This window comes from Tinamus guttatus, unplaced genomic scaffold (assembly GCF_059628265.1).
Source record: "Tinamus guttatus ecotype Peru unplaced genomic scaffold, ASM5962826v1 Tinamus_guttatus_pri_ptg000208l, whole genome shotgun sequence".
Lineage (NCBI taxonomy): Eukaryota > Metazoa > Chordata > Aves > Tinamiformes > Tinamidae > Tinamus > Tinamus guttatus.
Genome location: NW_028288742.1, coordinates 4,819,404 through 4,839,702, shown reverse-complemented (window position 1 = coordinate 4,839,702; position 20,299 = coordinate 4,819,404). Strand labels below are relative to the sequence as shown.

The following is a 20,299-nucleotide window of genomic DNA, read 5'->3' as shown; positions in this document are numbered from 1 at the left end:
CGCTCCCAGGGCCGTTTCTCCTTGGGAAGGCGTCAGGCAGTGCTGGGCAGTCATTGCTGCCGTGACCTCGTGTGCTGATTCCTGTTGCTGTCGACACAACATGCGGGAGCCCTTTTGGACTGCCAGCTGCCATCTCCTGTGCCAGGGCAATTGAATCGTGCACCTTGGCCAGAACAATTAGCAGAGCTTGCATAAATATCTTTTGATAATGTCCTTGAACTTCCCAGCGAGATGAAATGTGGGGGCATTTTTTCTTTTTAACTACCATGACATCAGTGACCATTTGTCCTTAGCTGGAATAGCAGCACCGTACCCTATCAACACAATAAATAAATAAACAGATGGTTCTGTGCGCAGCCGAGCTAATGAAACCAGGTTTCCTATCAGCTTATATCTTGTAGTCCAGCTCCCTCACCTCTACCAAGTTCTGTTTGAAGCTCTTCATGCTCTCGCACAGTGTAGAGTGCTCTTCTCCTGGGTGGATCCTCAGCTAAATAACGAGGAGTGAGACGTTTTCACTGTCAGGGGCACTAATTCAGGGCTTTCCCCACTAGGTGCTTAACTAATTCACAGTAGCCTGTCAAAACATCAGTTTTCTGTTAAGTTGCCTGAGATTGGCCAAAGAGTCAACAAAACACCTGAGAGGACACAGAGGTAGATAGACACGTGCACGCAGGCATGCATGAAGGCAGTGCAGTGAGAACAGTTCATCTCCTCTGGGAACCAGGCTAAACAGCATGTCTCTCTTTGAAGAAGCCAGAGATGGTCAGTGTGCAATTGCCCATCTCCTTTTAACTCCAGGGCATTAATTTTTAATTGAGTTCTACGCTATTGTTCAGGGCAAGAACAGCAGAGAGTAAGTGACGAGTCCGATGGTGATCGCTCCTTCCTTCCTTTTGAGGTAAGATACAGTTTTGCCTATTCTTATAGCAAAGGATTCAGGAGAATTCAATACAACTTGGCCGAACAGCAGGATTTCTGGCAGGTTGGCTACAGTTTTGGTCAAAGGTATTTGAGGTTTCACAATATTCGGTAATTTATTAACAAGGTTCAACTATATGGTTACAAGACAACCATTAAATATAAAGTGTTGATAACACACTGTGGACTGGACTTTCAAAAGTTTCCGTATTCCTTACAGGCAGTAGATTTCTTTCTAGTTCTCTCTAGTAAGAGAAACATCCTCCTGGCTAGAAAAAAAAAAATCATTGGTTGCTTGTAATTGCTCTTTTACCTTTTAAATGCAACCAGTCAATAATAAACTTTTAAAATGTGACACAAAAATACTCCCTGAGTGCAAAACATTCTAAAAGACAAGCTAAGCTACATGGCCTGCTTAAAACACCCATTGCTGTGAGCAACAGCAATCAGATTTAGACCAATTCAGTTGTGCCAAATCTAGGTGAACCAGTGTTTCTGTCCCAACTTGGCAAACTGTCCTGGCAGATTTCTACCTGCAGTGACTTCTTCCTTTTTGCATAGCCCTTGTGGGGTTAAATGGTCAGAGGTGCAAAGCAAGTGATGAGTTAGGGACCAAACAGCTGGCCTGATTTTCACACCTGCTGAATGTCCCAGGGAAGGTAATGGCAGATGTAGACACTGGTTCTCATGACCATTATTTAGAAAACAGGCCCTTTGACTGAGGCCTGCAGTCTTAGGTGCTGACTTCAGAAAATCTTTTATCATTGAAAACATCCACTTTGCTTTTGTACCTGTATCTTTCAGGTTTGTGTTGCTTTTCTCCTCTGATTCCCATTTTAAACTGCCTTTCCTGTTTTACTTGGCTTATAGAAAGATATTTGGCAAATAATACTTAAGAGTGAAAATATAAATTATTTTTATAATTTATTATTATTTATTATTACTGCTTTTATTATTATTATTATTACTGCTCTTGAACAACATTTGGAATACAATCACCAAGAAGATCCATGTTACCCCCTTCCATCTTGAAACCGTTGGTGGATTGTGTAACTTAAAAAAATCACCTCAGCTGTTGTGAAACTTACTCTTTCGAGGTAATTTTATTAAAGTTTTCATAAAGTTTACGAGATTCATCCTCAGTTTTAAAATTTCCAAATACAAATATATGAGCAAACTATAGTTTTATTTTATATATTTTATTTTTAGTTTATATATATAGTCTTATTTATATATTTTATTTATAAAATATATATTATTTTTGTAACTAGGAAAGGTGTCAAGTACTGAAAGAATATCCATTTTCCCCTCTTAATAACTTTCTATATTTTGCCTGGATTGTTCTGTGGTCTCATATGAGGCAGCAGCTTCACCCTCAGGTTCTCACAGAGAATTCCTTAGTGGCTGTGGTTAAGTCATAAAGTCAGTCTAAGCCTAACGATCAGGCAACAGGCTGAGACATATTTGCTAATTCATGTTAGAAAAGAGAAAGAAGCGGGAGGGGTTTTTGCTTGTTTTTCCCCAGGAGGCTCGCTGGCGCTCAGGTGTGAGTTCTCGGGGTGCATTTTGCCCAGCAGCGCTGTGCTCGCTCCCCCCGGGGCAGCAGCCGCGGTTAAAGGACGACCCCGCAGCCCTCCCCGCCGTCCTCCCTCGGTGGCCGGCGGCGCCACACGACGCGCAGGCCCCGGCCCAGGGAGGCGCCCGGCGCGGCGCGGCCCGGCCCGGCCCTCCCGCCGGTGGCGGCCGCGGCCCGGCCCCTCGATCCGGGTATCGCCGCCCCTCGGCGGCGCCGCCAGAGCCGCGGGGCCGCGGGTACGTAGCGAGGCGGGGGGCCGCGGCCGGGGCGGGCGGCCGGCGGCGGGGGGGGCCCGCGGCGGCCGGGAGCGGGAGGCGGCGGCGCGGGCCCGGCCGCGGCCTGGTCCTGGTGCCCGGCGCCGGCACCCGGGAGACACGGAGCAAAATAGCACCGCGGTGCCGCGGAGGTGGAATAATAATAATAATCATAGTAATAATGATGGCGGCTGCTCCCTGCGCAGGTGCCGGTGCAGGGGTGCTGGCACCGACCCAGGCTGTGGCGGTTTGGGTGCCCGTGGCTGCTCGGGGCGCTGCGGAGCCTCCTCCTCCTCCTCCTGCTGCTGCTGCAGCCTGTGCTGGAGCCGGGTGCTGCTCCCTGCTGCTTCCAGGGTTTAAGAGCCAAGTCGGTGTTTTGGTGAGAGCAGAAGAAGGCTTCTCACGCCTTCACCCCTGTTTTCTTGTGTCACTACTTCAGGCAACTGCAGCGATGTCCCACTTTGAAAATAAAGGCCTGATCCTGGGTGTGATGGCAGGCACTGCTGGGATCAGCCTGTTCCTCGTCTGGTACCACAAGGTGCGGAAGGCCGGTGTGCCGGCGGGCGCTCCGGCGCTGCTCACGGCCCTGCACAACGAAACCCCGAGCGAGCAGGGAGCCGTCATGGTTCTGCACGGGAGGCAGCTGCAGATCCTGGAGAAACTGAACGGCCTGCTGCTCAGCGTGGACGAGCTGAAGAAGGAGGTGAAGTCCCTCCGAGAGGCTGTCCCGAAGCTGGAGGAGCTGGTCCGAGCCGAGCTGCAGGGCAAGGGGGATGCGCAGAGGGTCAGCCCCTCGCACAGGGCCGCCCGGCGCAGGAAAGCAGAGGCAGCTCCTGGCACAGCAGAAACCACCAGCTCCGAGGAGGCCGAGAGCGAAGGAGGGTGAGTCAGTAACATACTGCATGTAGTGCAGAATACAGTCAGGGCATCTCATGGCAGTGTGTATGTGAAACTGCATTGCAAGCAGCCGCAATACACCTTTTTTAAGGTGTATTTTATGTTTCTCCTGTATTTAGGAACACAGTCCTTTAAAACTTCATCATTTTTAAGTTGGAGGAAACTCTGGGTAACTGTCTCCAAGTCCTTGAGATGCTTTGAGGTTTATATTTGACACCAAGAACAATTCGTATTTTTAAGGGTCCATTCGGTAACAGCCTGATGCAGCATTGCTCCACAGCTGTGTAATGAGCAGGCAAATAGACATATATATCACAGAATAATGATTTTAAAAGGGTTAGTGAGAAGGCACTTGTGTTTCGCAAACAGTGCTGTGTTCAAACTGTACGAGTGTTTTGTGATAATTATCTTCCATTGGCTTTCAAGGTGAGTTATTACATTGTCTACCAGAAGTGTTTGCGTTGCTCCCAAAGTCAAGTCTTGCACTATGCAAATAGGTGTATGGTTATGTGTGTTTGTTACTGTATGCAATTCTCCCTGTCATAAAAATTCATGAGGGATTTTGGGCTCTGGTTCCTAGTTTTGACCACATCTGGAGACCCTCTGTGGTTCATAACTTAGTTTATAGACTTCAGCTGAGAGAGGACTGTGTTTTTGTGTTAATATGTTACCCAATGCACCCTACAGTAGCCATGTAAAAATGGTGGTGACGTTACTTTCTTGACTGCAATGTTTCTGTCTCTAGATCAAGACTGGTATCGTGCATCTAGCATTTATATATGCAGATAAGACACAATGAAGTCTTTGAATTTTATGTTAAATTGCATACAAGCACCTTATTTGATTGCATTAACATGTTTGGAGCAACTGAATTGTTGTGCTCCCATCACAGTATGTTAGGCATCGTTACTTCAGTCATTTGCCTAAGTCATATTTTTTAGGATGCTTTAATATTCTGAAGACAGCAACGTGGTATCTGCTATAACTAATGAAACTCCTTTTTTTTTTTTTTTTTTGAGCCCTTTCAATTCCTGTAGGAAGAAGTTTTTGTTGCTTCTCAGTCCACATGCTTCTTGGGCCTTGTATTTTGGCTGTCTATTTTTAGGCCTGTCAGTTCTATTATAAATACTTTTAAATATTTTTCATGCTCCAGTGTTAGCAAGGATCTTCCAAGACCTATTTCCCTTCCTATGGTGTAGAAACATTGCAATTCGATTAGTTTCTCAGATTGACTTGTCTTTTATTTGGTTCGCAAAAGCCTTTATATTGCATATAAAACATCTGGAGATGTGGATAAGACTAAGGATCCCGTTTGAGTTATCAGATTCATATACTCATTGCAGAGGTTATTCCATACCCAGCCTTTAAGAGAATTGTGTTTTGTGGGGTGCGTTGCAGTTTGACAGCTTATGAAGGAAACATGTCTGTTCAGGTTCTTCTGCATGACAAAGAAGATGCCAGATGATCCAAGAGCAAAATTATTTTTGTGCGCAAAAGCACTGAAGGTGTCCTTAAGAAACGCCTTCTCTAATGGATGTTTGTTTACAGCCAGAAGGAAGGAATGTAATTCTAAGTTATAGATCTGTTAGTCATTTGGGTATGTGCTTTACCAAGGCTATTTTTTTAATCTCTTCTGTAAAGAGATTTTTGGGAGTTGTTTTACTAACAGAAGTTACTTGTGTTTTGATTTGTGGTGTATGACTACACCACTTTCAGGTTTGCAAACTTATCCCAAAAGAGATTTTAATGCTACTTTTTTTTTTTTTCCTCTCTTTTTTTCCCACATAATATATTTGATGCTGGCAGGCTCACTTGTCATCTTCATGGTTTTGATCCATTCTGTTTATATTCTCAATATTGCAATTGATGTGCAACATTTTAGAGATAGAAGCTTTGTATTTTGCCTTTCCCAAATCATTATATACGCTGGAAGTGAAAAAAAAATGACATATTTTCAAAATAATTGAGATTTCTATATAATGACAGCTAGCCTGAAAGGAAGGTGTGTTGCGTGGATCTTAGGATCTTACATTAAATGGATGCTGAGGAGCCCGTTGTTTATAGCCTGTGTGCTCCTATAGACTGTTCTTAATAGTTTGTTTCAGTTTACATCCTTCCTTCATGGTGGTGGATTACCTACTTTTGAGGAGCTGTAGCATTCATTCATTTACAAAGACAATAAATGGTGTCTAGATGATCAGCTGGGATGGAGGGTGTCACCTAGCTCTGGTGTCTCAGTCATTTGGAAGCTGCTCTTCCCTGATGCAGTGGTGATGAGCTGGCAACAACAGTGCTGTGCTTGGCCCCATTACATTTGTCATCAGTCACCCGAAAGACCAACCACAGTAAATCTCTTTTCTTCAAATTCTTTTCACATTATCTTTCCTTGGAAAAGTTTCTCCTTGACAGAGAAGCAGAGGGGATCGTAATTCTCTTGGCTGTTTGTGCTATGTCACTTGTTACTTCATTCATGTTTGCTACCCATCCCTTTACAGTGCAATCCTCAGCTCACCTGCAAATCTGCTTTGGGAGGTTTTGGCTCTGTGGCCCTTACCATTAAAAATGGATCTGCCTTCTGCTGGGTCAGACGGGGCTAATTTGATCCAGATCAGGTGTTGACACATAATCACCTTCCTACTGAATTAGCTGGAGTGGATTAGGCAGTAGTTATGTCAGCTTATGCTTTTTATGTTGGCACAGAGACAACAGATAATATCGGATATATCTAGAAGTTGGAGTGTTGTGATCTGATTAGTATCTGGTTAGGCCCAGTGCCTCCCAGTAAAATATTGCACCAAAACAGCTCTTGAAGCAGCTGAGTGAGTCTCTACCACAGCAGTGCTTTATATCAAGTAGCTCAGGTGTTTTAATTATGGGATTGTTGAGCTTAACTTTCTTAACTTGCCGCTTAACCTCAGCGTGGGGAGTTCCCAGGGTGGTGTCCATGTGCTCTCTGAACTTTGAGCAGCCCTTTGCAACACAGTGAAGTCCAACTCGTTGATCATTGCTCTTTACAGTCCTATCACTTGTTTTCTCTTGTAAATGAAATGTATTGGTAATAAAGGTGAAAACAAGATGGCAGTGACTACTCACATTTTTAAGGTGCTTGCATTTCGCTGGATACTGCTCCATGTTTTTATCGCATGTAAATATTCACTTTTCATCATTTGATAAAACCTTTTTAAGTAAAATACCAAGTAAAATAACTGTTATCAGTGTTGACATAGGAAACATGTAAAATAAACCATAATAGATTCCTCGCTGTTAAATGCCTTTTGGGTTACTCTCATAATCGTTTTGAGTTTTAGATTGTGTTAAAAATCTTCAGTTCAGTTTTATGTGTTTAAAACTGATAGCTTTATTTTGTAGTGTGGCACTTCCTGACATACAGCTTGCTCCTCTACTTCCAGAATGAGCAAATATGAAAGTCTGCTAGCCAGTTTGTTGAAATTTGGTTGTGTAGCTGCTCTTATTGTAGTTTTGCGTCAATAGTATCTTTCAGGCTCTTATTTTGTCCTTGGGTAGCTGGAAGGATTTCCTGTCTTGAAGTAAAACTGGCTTGAATTCAAATTGATGAAGCGTACTTTACCCGAGTTCTGAGGAGAAGTCCTAGCTGTTTGTTTTTTTTTAAAGGCTGTATTGCCATCTTAAATGTTATGTCTTCATGCTTAAAAGAAATGTTTTGGTCTGACTGTGTTAGGGATTGAACAGAGAGATTTGTTTAATCAGACACAGGACAGAAAACTATTTTTTATGCCTAGTTTGGCAGAATGTTTTAAGTGATACATAATGCTTTATACCTGATTAAATTACCTGATTGGCATTTTACATTAGTAGCTCCCAACCAGTGTAGGAGTTGGCGTGAGGGGTCTGATGAGTGAGGCAGGAACTGGTCGCAAGTCAGTTCTGGAGACCTGTTTCTTTGGGGAAACACCTGGAGCCAGCAGTGTCAGCTCTGGAGCTGAGGAAGGAGGAAGAGGAGGAGAGAACTCTCTGAAGGCACTATATGGTTGGCATTCTGAGGGAAGAAAACAGAAATTTTGAGGAATGCTGTTGCATCTCTTGGGCTATCTATTCCTTTTAATACTTAGTCCTTGCTACTTTATATTATGTAACACCCAGCATTTAAGCTTTGTGCAAGTACCTACTTTTAGTTTAATTGGAAGAGCAACCCAAATCCATGCAGGAAAGCAGAAAGGTGCTTTTCCAAATACTCTTCAAACCTGGGTATTTTTCATCAGGAAACCGAAGTAAACATCCACTATGCACAAGCACTGACCCTGCAACATATTGAGTAGAATTTGGCTTTGACTTCACCAGCATCAAGATTTGGTGTTGTAATTCTGGGGAAGCCTATTCTTTCTTCTGCTGGGCTTCGTTTTTCTGTTTGAAGATGTATTTATGGCGTGTGTGTGGGGTTTTTTGTTTGTTTGTTTTTGTTTTTTTTTATAAGTTTTTTGAATCCTCTTTCCCATATTACTGGGTTAATCTTGCAGAGATTAATCTTGGCAGTTCTCCAGTTTAAATGAACATTTATAACTATTACAGGCTACAACCAGTGCATCTGGTGGTCTTTTAATTTGATCCTTTTCTAAAGCATTGTGTGTGTGTGTGTATGTATTTATAATTTCCTGAACTTGGAAGATAATACTTTTACATTACTCTTTTCATAAGAACGTTTTCAAAAATGGAAATGCAAAAGATCAGGATTTTTGGTCTGTACTTAGTGCATAACCAAATAGCTACTTTTAAAAATAATGTTATTAAGTTGTTCCTATTTGATATTTGAGGACCCTATTGAATGCTTAAAACTTTGGACAATAAGGTCACTCATTTATCTCTGTGTGGAATTTATGGCTTTTGGAAATATTTGCCTATCCTTGACTGCCTTGTGCTGAGTATTTGTGCACTAAGAATTATGAATTAATGCAAGCTGTTTTCCATTATCACATATTCCAATCTTCAGAATATACGAAAGAAAAACAAACTGACAATAGTGATGTTACTGCTTGTATTTAAAATCGTATCTATGATCTTTAAGGTGTTTAAGAAAACACTGCGTGATTCTTGAAGCACTCCTGTTTTGGTTGGTAAGCTCTTCGGTTCCAAAAAATGGAAATATTGAGGCACAGTGCTGAAGAGGCCTCTTCAGGGTTACAGAACACGTATTAACAGACCTTATGGTTTAACAGTGTGATGTAAACCGTGTTCTGCATTTGAACCTCAAGGACGCACATGTTTCTAATACGTATTTAACTTTGTCCTCCACTGTTATGGAGGACATAGGGTAATTACTTGCCTGTTGTGTTTGGAATTATGATCATCCTGTCTTTTTGAAGAGAGAGGTACTATAATAATAAAAAGCTTGATTCCATGAGCAAAAACTCCCTTAGGGTTTCACAACTGGCAGAAATCACACTCTGATTTTCTTGCATTTGAATTTCGCAGTGTTTTGACAATATTTCCAGAAAATACAGTTATTGTTTCCTGTTGTTTTAGTTACATTACAGCTCATACTGACACTGAAGGAGAGTCTGAGGAAGAAAAGGGATGGATGAAATCGCCTGATGTTGAGAGATTAGAAGAAGAAAAGGAGTTACTTGACCTTCTACAGCAGGTGGACAGTTTGCACAAGGGTTCAGAGGATGATAAAAAGGAGGGTTTCAGGCTGCTGCTTGAGAAAGAGGACAAGGTATTGAAGGGTAAACTTAGTATTACTGCTTTTAATTTAGACTTAACATTGTATTTGAGGACTTCCTTAATGTAAGCATTAAAATTCAGGCAGGAATGGAAGATTAAATTCCATGCCTATTTTTAAAATGAAGTGAAAAAGAAATATTTTTAGATATTACAAGTATTCTTCTTGGGCATCCAAAGAAGTTTTCTTATTTTGTAGGCAATCCAGGTTCAATAATGTTAAGGCTCTGTTTCGTATATGTGTTCTTGCATGCAGTGGAGGATGATACCACGGGATTTTTCCCCAATAAATGATACATATTTTTACTGTTTTTAAAATGGCTGCACGAGAAGGTCCTGTGGAATTAAGTAGTAGCCAGAAATCAAAAAATGAATTTTACGACTGTTCATAATTCTCTGGTATGCTGTGTATGACTTGTAACTTGTGTGCACATGTGTAACTTCTAATGGAGTTTTCAAGTGGTTTGATGTATAGCACTTAATTCAGTGTACTAGTTTCTTGACTTGACAAATATTATTATGTCTGATTTTATTTCCTTATGGAAATATCCAGATGGGTAGATGTGATAAGCACTGTATACTCTCACAAATCTTATTTCATACCTAAATAAAATATACATCATTCGGTAGCCTGTTATGCTTTATTGGATTGCCTTTTGATTTTTATTATGAAGAGACCTCTACAAATCATTTATAAAATAAAACTTTTTTAGATATATACCAGATAACAAAATGTTATCATCATCTTTGGTAGAGGGAAAAATTGGTCATATGGTCCTCATGCATAGGAAAGCTCCTACAGAAGGATTCAAAATAACAAGGATTCATTCAGTGTTCCTCAAACCTACTCGAAGTATTCTGAAAGCCAAATTTTGATGAATATAAATTACCTAGTTGTCTTCTACTTTCAGTATGAAAACTGTGCAAGCTTTCTTTGGAGAGTTGCTCGTGCTTATGGAGATCTATTTGAGCTGACTGCAGATGCTGAGGAAAAGAAGAAGTATGTTACTGATGGTAAGTCAAGGAAAATTGTTTATATAAACTGCCATCTGAGGGTGGGGAAACATGCCTGAAGCATTCATGCTCAAGTTTTCCAGTCCAAGCAATTTCCAGCCCAGTCAGTGGGAGCTTGTATACGATAATAAAAATGTTTTGCACAACAAACTGCCACATTATGTAGCTTCTGTCTGTTCTTTTCACAGTGAAGAAATCCAGAAGTGGTGTAGGAGAAGTGTTGTCAGTCACAGTTGAAAGCAGTTGGCTCTGGATGGTATCCTAAAAGCCTTTACTTTAATGCAAATCAAATAGAAACAAAGAAACAATGTTTTTTTAAAAAAATGTTTTCAGCACAGCTTAATTACATCTTTGAGAGAGAGGAATTGATGCAAAAGGAAATCCAAGATTTGTTTTAATCCCTTCTATGGCAAGGGAGCGTTCCTGCAGATCAGCAGCCTCTTGTGGTAGTGGTAGGCTCGTACTCTGGGCAGTGCTGTCTGCCAGAAGCAGGGGCCACATGTGACAGCTGAGGATGCTGCTTCCAGGCATCTCTCCCCAGGTGTCTGGGCTGATGACTTAAGCAGATGCTGATTTCTTCACAGCTCTCTTTCTGTGTAGCTCTTAAGGGAATTGTCCTTTCTTTCACTGTTTAAAGGCATCCTGGGGAGAGGAATGGTTCCCATTTCCCTTTTGGTTTGGGCCTTCTTTTGGTTGCAATAAACCCTACTTCTTTTCTACTTACGTCACCCTTCTGCTGTCTGTTCAAAAATAAAATAATCTTTTCTGCTCTGCCTGAGAATATGCTTCTCTCCTCTTTTTCTCCATTCTTTTTTTTTTTAACTGCACCAAATTAAAGGGTTTATAGTTGTATTACAAGTTTAGGTTATTCTGTCTCACGTAGCTCATCTCCCTGGTTTGTGCCTTCATATTCTGTCAGTGACATCCCTGAAAGAGCAGTTCTCACTACCCTTCGTTACCCTCAAAGGCAATGTGTCATTAAACGTGCCATAGCCAACCTCGGCTTGTCCAAGGGCCTCATTCCTATCCTGTTGTCATCTAAATGCTCCTGAAGACTCACAATGCTCTAACTATTTAACACTGTCTTTGCTTTGGTATCAGTGTGGATTTTTTATATGGGAAACACACCGTCAAGGGAGAATTACAACAAAAAGGGGAAAAATGCAATGCTGAGCTCTGTGGTTGGAGCTTTTGCTTTTACCAGTGGTTAAATGTAGCTTTAGCTGGTGGGAGATAATGGCATAGCAAAAGACAGTGAGAGGGAAGGAGTGGTGGAATGAAACTGGGTCTTAGGTGTGGGGTAATCAGTTAAGTTTGGCTCATTCTGCTGAAGTGGTGGGGGGTAGCAGCCTTTTCCATCTGCTTTTTGGAAGTGCTGCAGAGAGATTGAGCCTGTGGGGGAGCTGGCAGTAGCTTGTGTTTTTTTCATTCCGCTCAGCTGGAGGATTGTGTTTGCTGCCCTTTGTTTTTAGGAAGTTAACTTGTAATTCAGAAATGTCAGTGTGGTTTAATTGGATGCAGCTGAGACTGTGCAAAGAGCAGGGGTCTCGCTTGAACATCTTATTGGGAGCGGGGATTTGATCAAATGACCCGCTCTCCCCTTTACTCCCTTAAAGGTGGAACTTAATGAGGATCACTGTGCTGGACAGGAACCTTACCTAGTGCATTTCCATACCCAAGGTGGACAGCAGCTCTGCTGGTTGTTCTGGCAGATGCTTCTCAAACCAGGTTTAAGGGTCTTCCCTCTTGGAGATGCCATAGTCCAGTTTCATCAGTCCAGTCCAGCCCTTCCCTGATTTGGTTGAATCTGAATTGAATTATATAAGAGAAAATATTAAAATTATGTGCATATAAACATATGTGCTTTTATACACCTTTTATAGGAAAGACTAAAGCTGAAAAGGCCATCCAGCTGGATGCTAGGAATGCAGAGAGTCATCAGTGGTAAGTTTGGAAGAGTGTCCCTTTTTATGAAGTTGTATGTGTTTATCAGATCTTAACACTACCACCACCAAGTCACGTTTATCATACTGGAGCTGGACATCAATTTTGTTAGTCATTCATTAATATCTTTTCATAATTTCATCAACTCAGTCCGTTGCAGCTAAATATTTTCTGAAACTTTTACTAGGGCAGCTGAAACATCACTAACAATATTTCAGGAAGCATAATGAAATATAGGACTATTTGCTTAAACCAGTGTTCGCTGCTGTTTGGAGAAGTGATTAATTTTCATTTATTTTCTCTCACAACTTTTTCTGACTGTCTCAGAATAATGTAGTGCAACCTTCTTTTCTGTTACTTCCCTTTTCCATATGAAAAATAAACATCCTGCCAAAATTTTGTCCATCTATTAAAAAATAAAGAAGAATAGACAGTGAGAGCCTAACCTCAGTCAACTTCTCAACTTTTTGCTTTGATTATTGCATTTTTCTCCCAGATTGGCACTTGGAGTAATTTTTGGAGACCTTTCCAGAAGTAACTAAGCCTTTGCAAATTCATATCACTTTTATGAAATGAGAATTGTCTGTGGAAAATAATTCTGCCAGCTAGCTCATAGTTCCAGGTTATTTTATTAATCTTTTTTTTTTTAATAGCTGTATTTTCTTTCTTAATATTGTTAGCTTTTTAATTCCATTTTCGTTTCTCTGTGTGTTATTTTTTGTTTGTTTTTCCCCTTTCACCACACACGTAGGGTGGGATTTCATTTTAACCTGATGTGTCTGAACTTGATGCTGTTATCCCAGGCTCCCTTCCTAGTCCAGCAGGCAGTAGGTCCTTCTGGAGTGCAGCTCATATGAGCCCGTGGTGCACATCTGCCTGAGGGTGGGATGAATTTCTCCCTAGGCTCAGCTGACTGCATTTCCATTGTCAATAAAGGGAGCAGCCCAGGTCAGTGAACTCAGGATTAGACAATGAGATGCAGATGTTTATGTTTAGTTAGGTGGTTCTTGTGTTTGCTCTCTCTCCCCTTCCAAACTTCAAAGCTGGCTGTGTTATTCCATGCTGTGTTCCTGTGAGTGTTGCCATACTTGTGTGCTCGTGTCTCTTCCTTGTGCTCGTAGCAGCTAATGGTGCAAACACCTGCCTTGAACCCATGGGGCCCTGGAAGTCACGTGCTGTGCAGATAAGTTTCATCTCGGTGGAGCATTGCTGGGTTTGCATTTGTCCACTCCAGTGGAAGGAGTGATGATGCCTGCCTGGAGGTGAGGTGCAGGCCCCAGATAGCTATAACATGCCCAGTGCCAGCCCTTGCTTTGCTCCTTTCCTGCTTACTTGTGACCAGCTGGAGGTTGCTGCAGTGGTGGCAAAGCTAGAGAAAGATGTGGGCACCCCTCCTCAGTGCAAAGCCTCCACTTGGCTACAGAAACGGGGCTGACAAAAAAGCTTGCAGCGTGTTCAAGGAAATGTAGGTGGTCTGCCAGGTTTCAAATGTAAGATTCTGCACTGGCAGGCGTTTCCAGTAAGGGAGGAATTACAAGTGTGAGGAGATCTGTTCCAGAGTTAGCTCAGAAAGCCTGTTTTAGAGATACAAGAAGAAAATCGTATGTTTTGTAAGCTGCTGCTTTTTGTTTCAGGCAAGGTCTTTCTGTATGCTTTAGTTTTCATCATTTGTGTATCTGGGTTGCAAGCAAACGTGAGACTTTTGTCTATTACTGTTGAACCAGTGGACATAACAGACGTGAATAGTCTGGTGTCATATTTTTTTCAAATATTTTGTCTGTTTATTCTTTTCTGATGTCTTATTCTTTTCTGATGTCTTTCTGATTTGGTGAGTCTTAAATTGTTATGGCCCATACTTGATATACCTCTCCAGCTGGAGCTCTAAATACTGCCCTGTTGATATGTTCCAGAAAGGCATTTTATGTTTTTACCTGACCTACCAACCCTCATTCAGTCTGTGGTCCCTGCAGAGCCTTTTCTGCCATGCTGCTGCTGAACTAGAATTACTTTGTAACTGTGCAGATGTGATTTTTTTTTCCCCCTCGGGAGCATCAGGGCAGACACAGCACAGAACTTCTGGGCAGTCTCTACCCTTCAGGACCTGCACCTGGAACAGGTGGGAGCCGCTGGGGCAGCTCCAGGGGCAGGAGGTGCCGGTGTTGGGGCCGGCTGCTGGGAAGGGAGCAGGTCCCCAGGGGCTCCCTGGGATGCGCAGGGAGAACTTGGGCTGCCTGATGAGGAGCAGCTCAGCACGAGTCCGCGCGCGGTGCGAGTGCAACGCTGCCTCGTGCCAAAAGCCCCTTTTCTCACTCACCACCAGTTTTCTCAAACTGTATAAGCTAACTGAAGGCCCTAAAAAATATCTTAACCTGGATAAGATAGAACCACCTATTGGTTATGCAGTTTTCTCATGTTTGTATCATGCTATCACATTCTGCATTAGCTGTTCATGAAGAGTTTGTCTCACTGTTGCCTAAGTAAGGTTTTGGCTGATTTCTTGATTCTCGGCAGCTTCTCATTTTTGAGGGTTTTTTTGTTTTTTTTTTTTTCCTATCACTGTGATTGATTTTTTTTTTACTGATGACTGGTATAGCTGCTATCTGTATGGTTAAGTCATGCATTATTTCTCATGTTCTGTTAAACTGTTTAATATATTATGGCTTACTAAGTATGAGGATTAATGACAGGTCTATTTCATACCTGGCCTGTGGTCCTGTCCCCTATTATTGCTTACAATTAACACTTGTGGGTGAGGAGGAAAGGGAATACACAAAGAAAAGATGGAATAATTCAGCCTCGTTGGTGTCATCATCTTATCTTATTAATAGTGGTTTTGTACTTCCATTTGTAGCTTTTTTTCCTTCTCTTACTGCGTTTTATGTCTCTTGCAAGTTAGTTTGTATTAAGTATTTCTGAATTTTGTCTGTAAGTACTTGTATGCTATTCTTTAGTAATCATCCAGTATCACCAGCTTGGCCATGTGTTCTTATTTCTGCTTTTGGGTTCAGTTCCTTTTGGAGAACACCTCACTGGAGCAGAACTGGCCTTTAAAGCCCTGTCCGGTCTTTATTCCACATTGAAAGGCTTGTTTGCTGCTCTGATTTTATAATATTGTGCCTTTATCACTCCTTATAAAACTTTTTATAACCCGACACTCAGATTTCCTTGGATCCTGTTCTGTTCATGGTGTAATGTTCTTCACTAGAAATGTATACTGTGTCTGTCAAGCAAGGATTAAGGCTGTAGGCCTCTCTGAAAGTTTGTTTTAGAAGCTTATCCCTAGTGCTTAAAAGCATATTTTGCTTTGTTCACAGCAAAATATGTTTTGGTCACACCCTGACTGGCAAAAGTGTCCTGATAAAGCCCTAGTGTGGATGGAGTTTTGCTGGGAAAAGAGCCCTTTCGCCTTTCGCTTTTTGTTCTCTGTTTTGTGGGACTGCTGTGAGATGTCCTGGGGAATAAAAAGTATGTTTTGTGTCCGCTAGGAGATTTTAATGGAATGGTCTTAAGAGCAAACCCTTGCTAATGTGCACAACACCTAGAGTTTAGATATCTTGCTTTACTCTTCATGTGTATTTGATTTAAAAAAAACAAACAAAAAATGCCCTTACTAAGCCACCTATATTTTGTGATCTAGTTTTATGAAATAATATATCAACACTGGATTTTATATCAACTTACTGACCAAGGCACTGACAAATAGCCATTGTGTCCATCCTCAGATTGCATTTGATGAGATACAGCAGGAAGAACTGGGCAAGAGGACTAGTAGTAGTCAGACAGCCATCTTTTCCAGCTGCTAATATTTGTAGTATCCAAATCCAGATAGTTGAAAACATGTGTTCATATTTAATATTGTGACAGCCAGTCAGATTGCAAAACCTTCAGACCGTTTGAATGGCCACCTTTTTTTAAAAAAAAAAAAAAAAAAAAAAAAAAAACTTAAATGGAAACACTGGAGACAGTTGTAACAAAGGTTACATAACCGTAACCTTTTAGTGTTTGCCTGGCCACTCCAGGGAGAGGTAGAGTAAATATTTCAGGTGATTTTTTGCCTTCTTCAGCCTGTGGTAGTTATTGAAATTGTTAAGGACCCTGAATGCAGAAGTTTCTTGGGTCATTTTGTTTTCCCAAGCTTCAAACAGAAAATATATATATTTTAATTTTTTTTGGTCTGCAATTTCCAAATGATAACTGTGAACCCTCACAGCTCATCCTGGTTCCAGCTGTATCCTTGTCATCCTGATAAAAACTGGAAGTGCTCTAAGGCTGGTTCAGTGCTGTAGCCACTTCAGATGGCACCATTTCACAATTACAAGAAAATGCAGTATGCCAAGGTGTGCTGAAGAGTGTTTTTACTGAAATATGAACCATCACTTTGAAGTTACTTTTCAAAGCAAGTGGAATTCTTGTTGTTGTTGCTGTTACACTACTCCCCCTCTCCAGGATTTAGGAAGAAGTCCAGAAAGTTTCTTTGCTCTCTGTGCAGATTGCTGAAACTCTGTTTTTTTGGTGAAGAGAGTATGTTGCATGCAGGCTCTTCAAAGAACAAAGAAGTTACTAGGAGGGGCCGTTTTTCATTGCTTTCACTCAGGAAGATGGTTCTTTGCATGGGACCTTGGTGCTGTTGGCAGCGAAGCCAGCGCAGCGCTGCGGTGAGGTTAAGTTTGGGTTGCGTTGTGGAATTCACCTGGTGACAGGGGCTGTGCAGAGCATGTGTCCCTCTCCCAGCAGAGAGAAAACAGCAAGTGAAAAGGTGATTAAAAGTGACTTGGAGATAGGGCTGCCCATTAACGTGGCAGAAAATGGAGGAGGAGGTAGTCATAGACACTGTACTAGCTTTTGGTAGCTGTGGGCTACCAGGGCTAATTCAAAAATCCTGACCTTTATTGTCATGTAGAATTTTCTGCTGTCCTTCTGCCTGGGCATGGTAAAGTCAAGTTATTAAATGCCTGTAACCTGGTTGTTTTGCAGAAGTGTAAGGGGCTTTGCAGGAAGAGTGTTTCTCTTTATGGAAGAAGTACTTCAGTATTTAATGGCATGCACATGCAAAGGAATTTTACACAGATTTCCCACAGAGAAGGGGAGATGTCATGTCCTCTTAGGAGCAGAATTGCAGTAGATAGTTTCTGGGATGTGTAGGGTGCAATGTCAGTAACATCTAGTAACATTTTTACAACTGTAGGCAATGTCATAGGATGTTACCATATTACCAACTGCTTTTGAAAGCAATATCTGCATAGTGCGTTTTCTTCCTAAAAACTTAGGACTTTTTCTCCATAATTACTCCTTTCTTAGTCCTGGAGTGGTAGCAGAGACAGATTAACTGGCAAGATACAATCATATGTTTCTACTGTACACTCGTGTTTATCAGGACCTGCTGCCTTGGCCAGAAATGCTGCTTGCAGTCAAAACTTGATATAACAGAGTTTCAAGTTATAAGTTAATTATCCTGTATTTGATTTATGGCAAGACGAAAAAGGTTTTATAGGAATCTTCATTGTTAATTATCCTTGATGTCAGCCAGTTATTCTTAAATAGCTTTATTATTTTGGCAACAGTGTTTTAAAACTTCAAATAGAGAAAGGCAATTTCAGAAGTTATTTTTGAAGAGCTGTAACTTATTTTGTAGCAAGTGAATCTGAGGGATATTAGCTTGTGTATTTTTGGTTAAGGAACATTTAAATGAGAGAATGGTTGAAGGATTATGTCTGGATGGGTGTTCTTAGAAAAAAAAATGAGGAGGCAGAAAATCACAATTTAGGATTCTCTGTATGTGGGATTTGTGTTGTTTCTAGCAGAGTAAATAACTGGCGTGTTTCTGTTTGGAAGTTTTGTGATGATGTTGCAGCGCCTGGGGACGTTTTTGGCCCATTCTCCTGAGCTGATCTTCCTGCTTGGTGCACGTTTCACCCCTTGCCCGTAGGAGATGGCGGCGCTCGCAGCACAGGAGCCCCTTGCCAGGAACGGAGCCCTGGTCCGTAGTGCAGCCTGTGAGGAGGCCACGAGGCAGCCCCGGGCTGGAGAGGCAGCCCAGGAGCAGCAGCCCTCGGTGAAATGCTCCCGCATCGCTAGGCAAGTGCAAAGGGGGTAGATTTGGCTTGTGAAAACATGTATTTACTAGAAGCTTTCTGCCAGAACCATCTCGGAGGAAATAATATTGGCAGCCTACTGATTCTCATTACATTCCCGTCAAGGAGAATTTTTGTGTTATTATATTTGAAAGCTGTAGTTTCTTTCACTTTTTCCAGATTTGCAGATTTTTTTTTTTTTGAGGTCATGTAGGATAAGGACTAGAAATGTCTATGATAAAAAGCTACATTCTGGAACATGGTTGATCACTTGCAGGATCCACAACCTCTGAAATGAAAATGCAATTATCCGATAATGCACTTCTGTGAATACCCATTAGCAGCAACATGTTTGCCTGTTTTGATTTGTTGTATGTGTTGCAATAATTTATTAAGCCAGAATTTCTGAATGTCTTTGGCTTCATGCTTTGGGCTCTCATGCCTTTGCTATACACAGGCAGCTACCCAAGTGTGTACTGCATCTGATGTTTCCTTGAAGATCAGCTCTGTTACTCTGATGAATTTTTAATATAAAAACTGTATTCCTACCTTTTTCTTCAGTGTCGCCCCAGTTGTGTTCCAAGTAAGGAAAAGGCAAACACTTTGCTTTGTACCTTGGAGCTTTTTGTTGTGAACCTGTCTTTCACATTCAGAGCTGCTGCTTCCATGCCAGGATGAGGAAAATAGTATCAAACTGGTGTTTTGCTTTTGCCTTGAAACTTAATATCAGATGCCTTTTTATAGATGATACATCATGGTGGGAAAGCCATAAATTTTAAGTAGGCAAAAGTGATGTCTGTAGCAGCAATGTTGCAGGAAGCACAAACAGCAGTAGAAGCTGCGGAGCCTCCCTCTGGAGGATTTGGGGTCCCATTGGGATGGGATGGCGATTGGGAATTTTCAGGAGACTTGAAAGTCCTGACTCCGAACTTGTGTTTCCAAGCCAAGGTGTGCATGGAACAGGAGGGTTTTTTGTTTATTTTTGTTTTTGGAGTTGGAGTGGCTCCAAATGGATGGAAGAAGGTATAGAAAAGTCAAGAGCCAGCCTGGGAGGAGGTATGTTGTTTCTGATTTGGGTCCCATGATGCTTATTGGGGAAAAGGTAGAAATTTTCTGTGTGTGTCCTCAAGCAGCTTCTTTTTGACTTCAAAATTAAATCTTTTCTGTAAATCCTTCTCATATGGGATAAGCTCTGCTTGTCAGAGCTTAACCACTGGTAATGTCTGTCTGTATTTTCAGTATTTGGTGCAATTAAAGTTAAGTTGCTTGTGAACTTGCTTGATAAAACTGGCTGGATCAACCTGCTGCTCTTCCTTTGCAGCAGGTAATTCCCTCTTGCAATTTAATCTTGTTCCAATATGTATAGAAATTCTGAAACACCCAAAGGGAAGACATAAATTCACTTCCTAGTCAACCTTGTACGTGAGGCCCATAAAGATGCTTGTCACCTATCTGTGTCGGCTACGTTTCCCTGTGGCTCTGAGTTTGTCACATTATTTATGACAGAGACCCAGTACTGACATTTTGCTGAATGTTATTGTGTTTATGCTTAGAAAGAGAATATGAACTGTGGAAGATTAAGCCATGTGCTTCTAAACTGTTTTCAGTGCTTTTTCTTCCACCAAGAAATATACATATATGTGTGTTTTAACGAGCATAGCGGTGTCTGTCTGACAAAGCTATGACGATCTCCATTATGTTTCTTTTTTTTAATGGATATATCTGTGAGCATGTTTTTGACATTTTTCAGGCAGTAACATTATCATGTGCTCTAATAAAACACGTGTGCATTGTTCATCTCATAGAGGATTTGCACATTTTTGTGGCATTTCTTTCACGTTTTTTTGATAATAGTACGCTAGGTGACCTTGTCAAAACCTGGGAAAATCTCCAGGCCTTAGGCTTCCTGATATTTGTATGTTTAA

At 41.5% G+C, this 20,299-nt stretch overlaps 1 protein-coding gene across 1 annotated transcript in view; it reads left to right on the top strand.

Annotated features, from left to right (window-relative positions):
* The first annotated feature begins 3,199 nt into the window (after nucleotides 1–3,199).
* Nucleotides 3,200–20,299, top strand: part of RMDN2 (regulator of microtubule dynamics 2) — a 41,337-nt gene continuing 24,237 nt past the window's right edge. Inside the window, exons 1-4 of the mRNA XM_088524182.1 lie at nucleotides 3,200–3,633; nucleotides 9,148–9,340; nucleotides 10,257–10,359; nucleotides 12,243–12,303. Of these exons, the coding sequence (XP_088380308.1) occupies nucleotides 3,203–3,633; nucleotides 9,148–9,340; nucleotides 10,257–10,359; nucleotides 12,243–12,303 (788 nt within the window). The 5' untranslated portion in view covers nucleotides 3,200–3,202. The remainder of the gene's footprint in view (nucleotides 3,634–9,147; nucleotides 9,341–10,256; nucleotides 10,360–12,242; nucleotides 12,304–20,299) is intronic.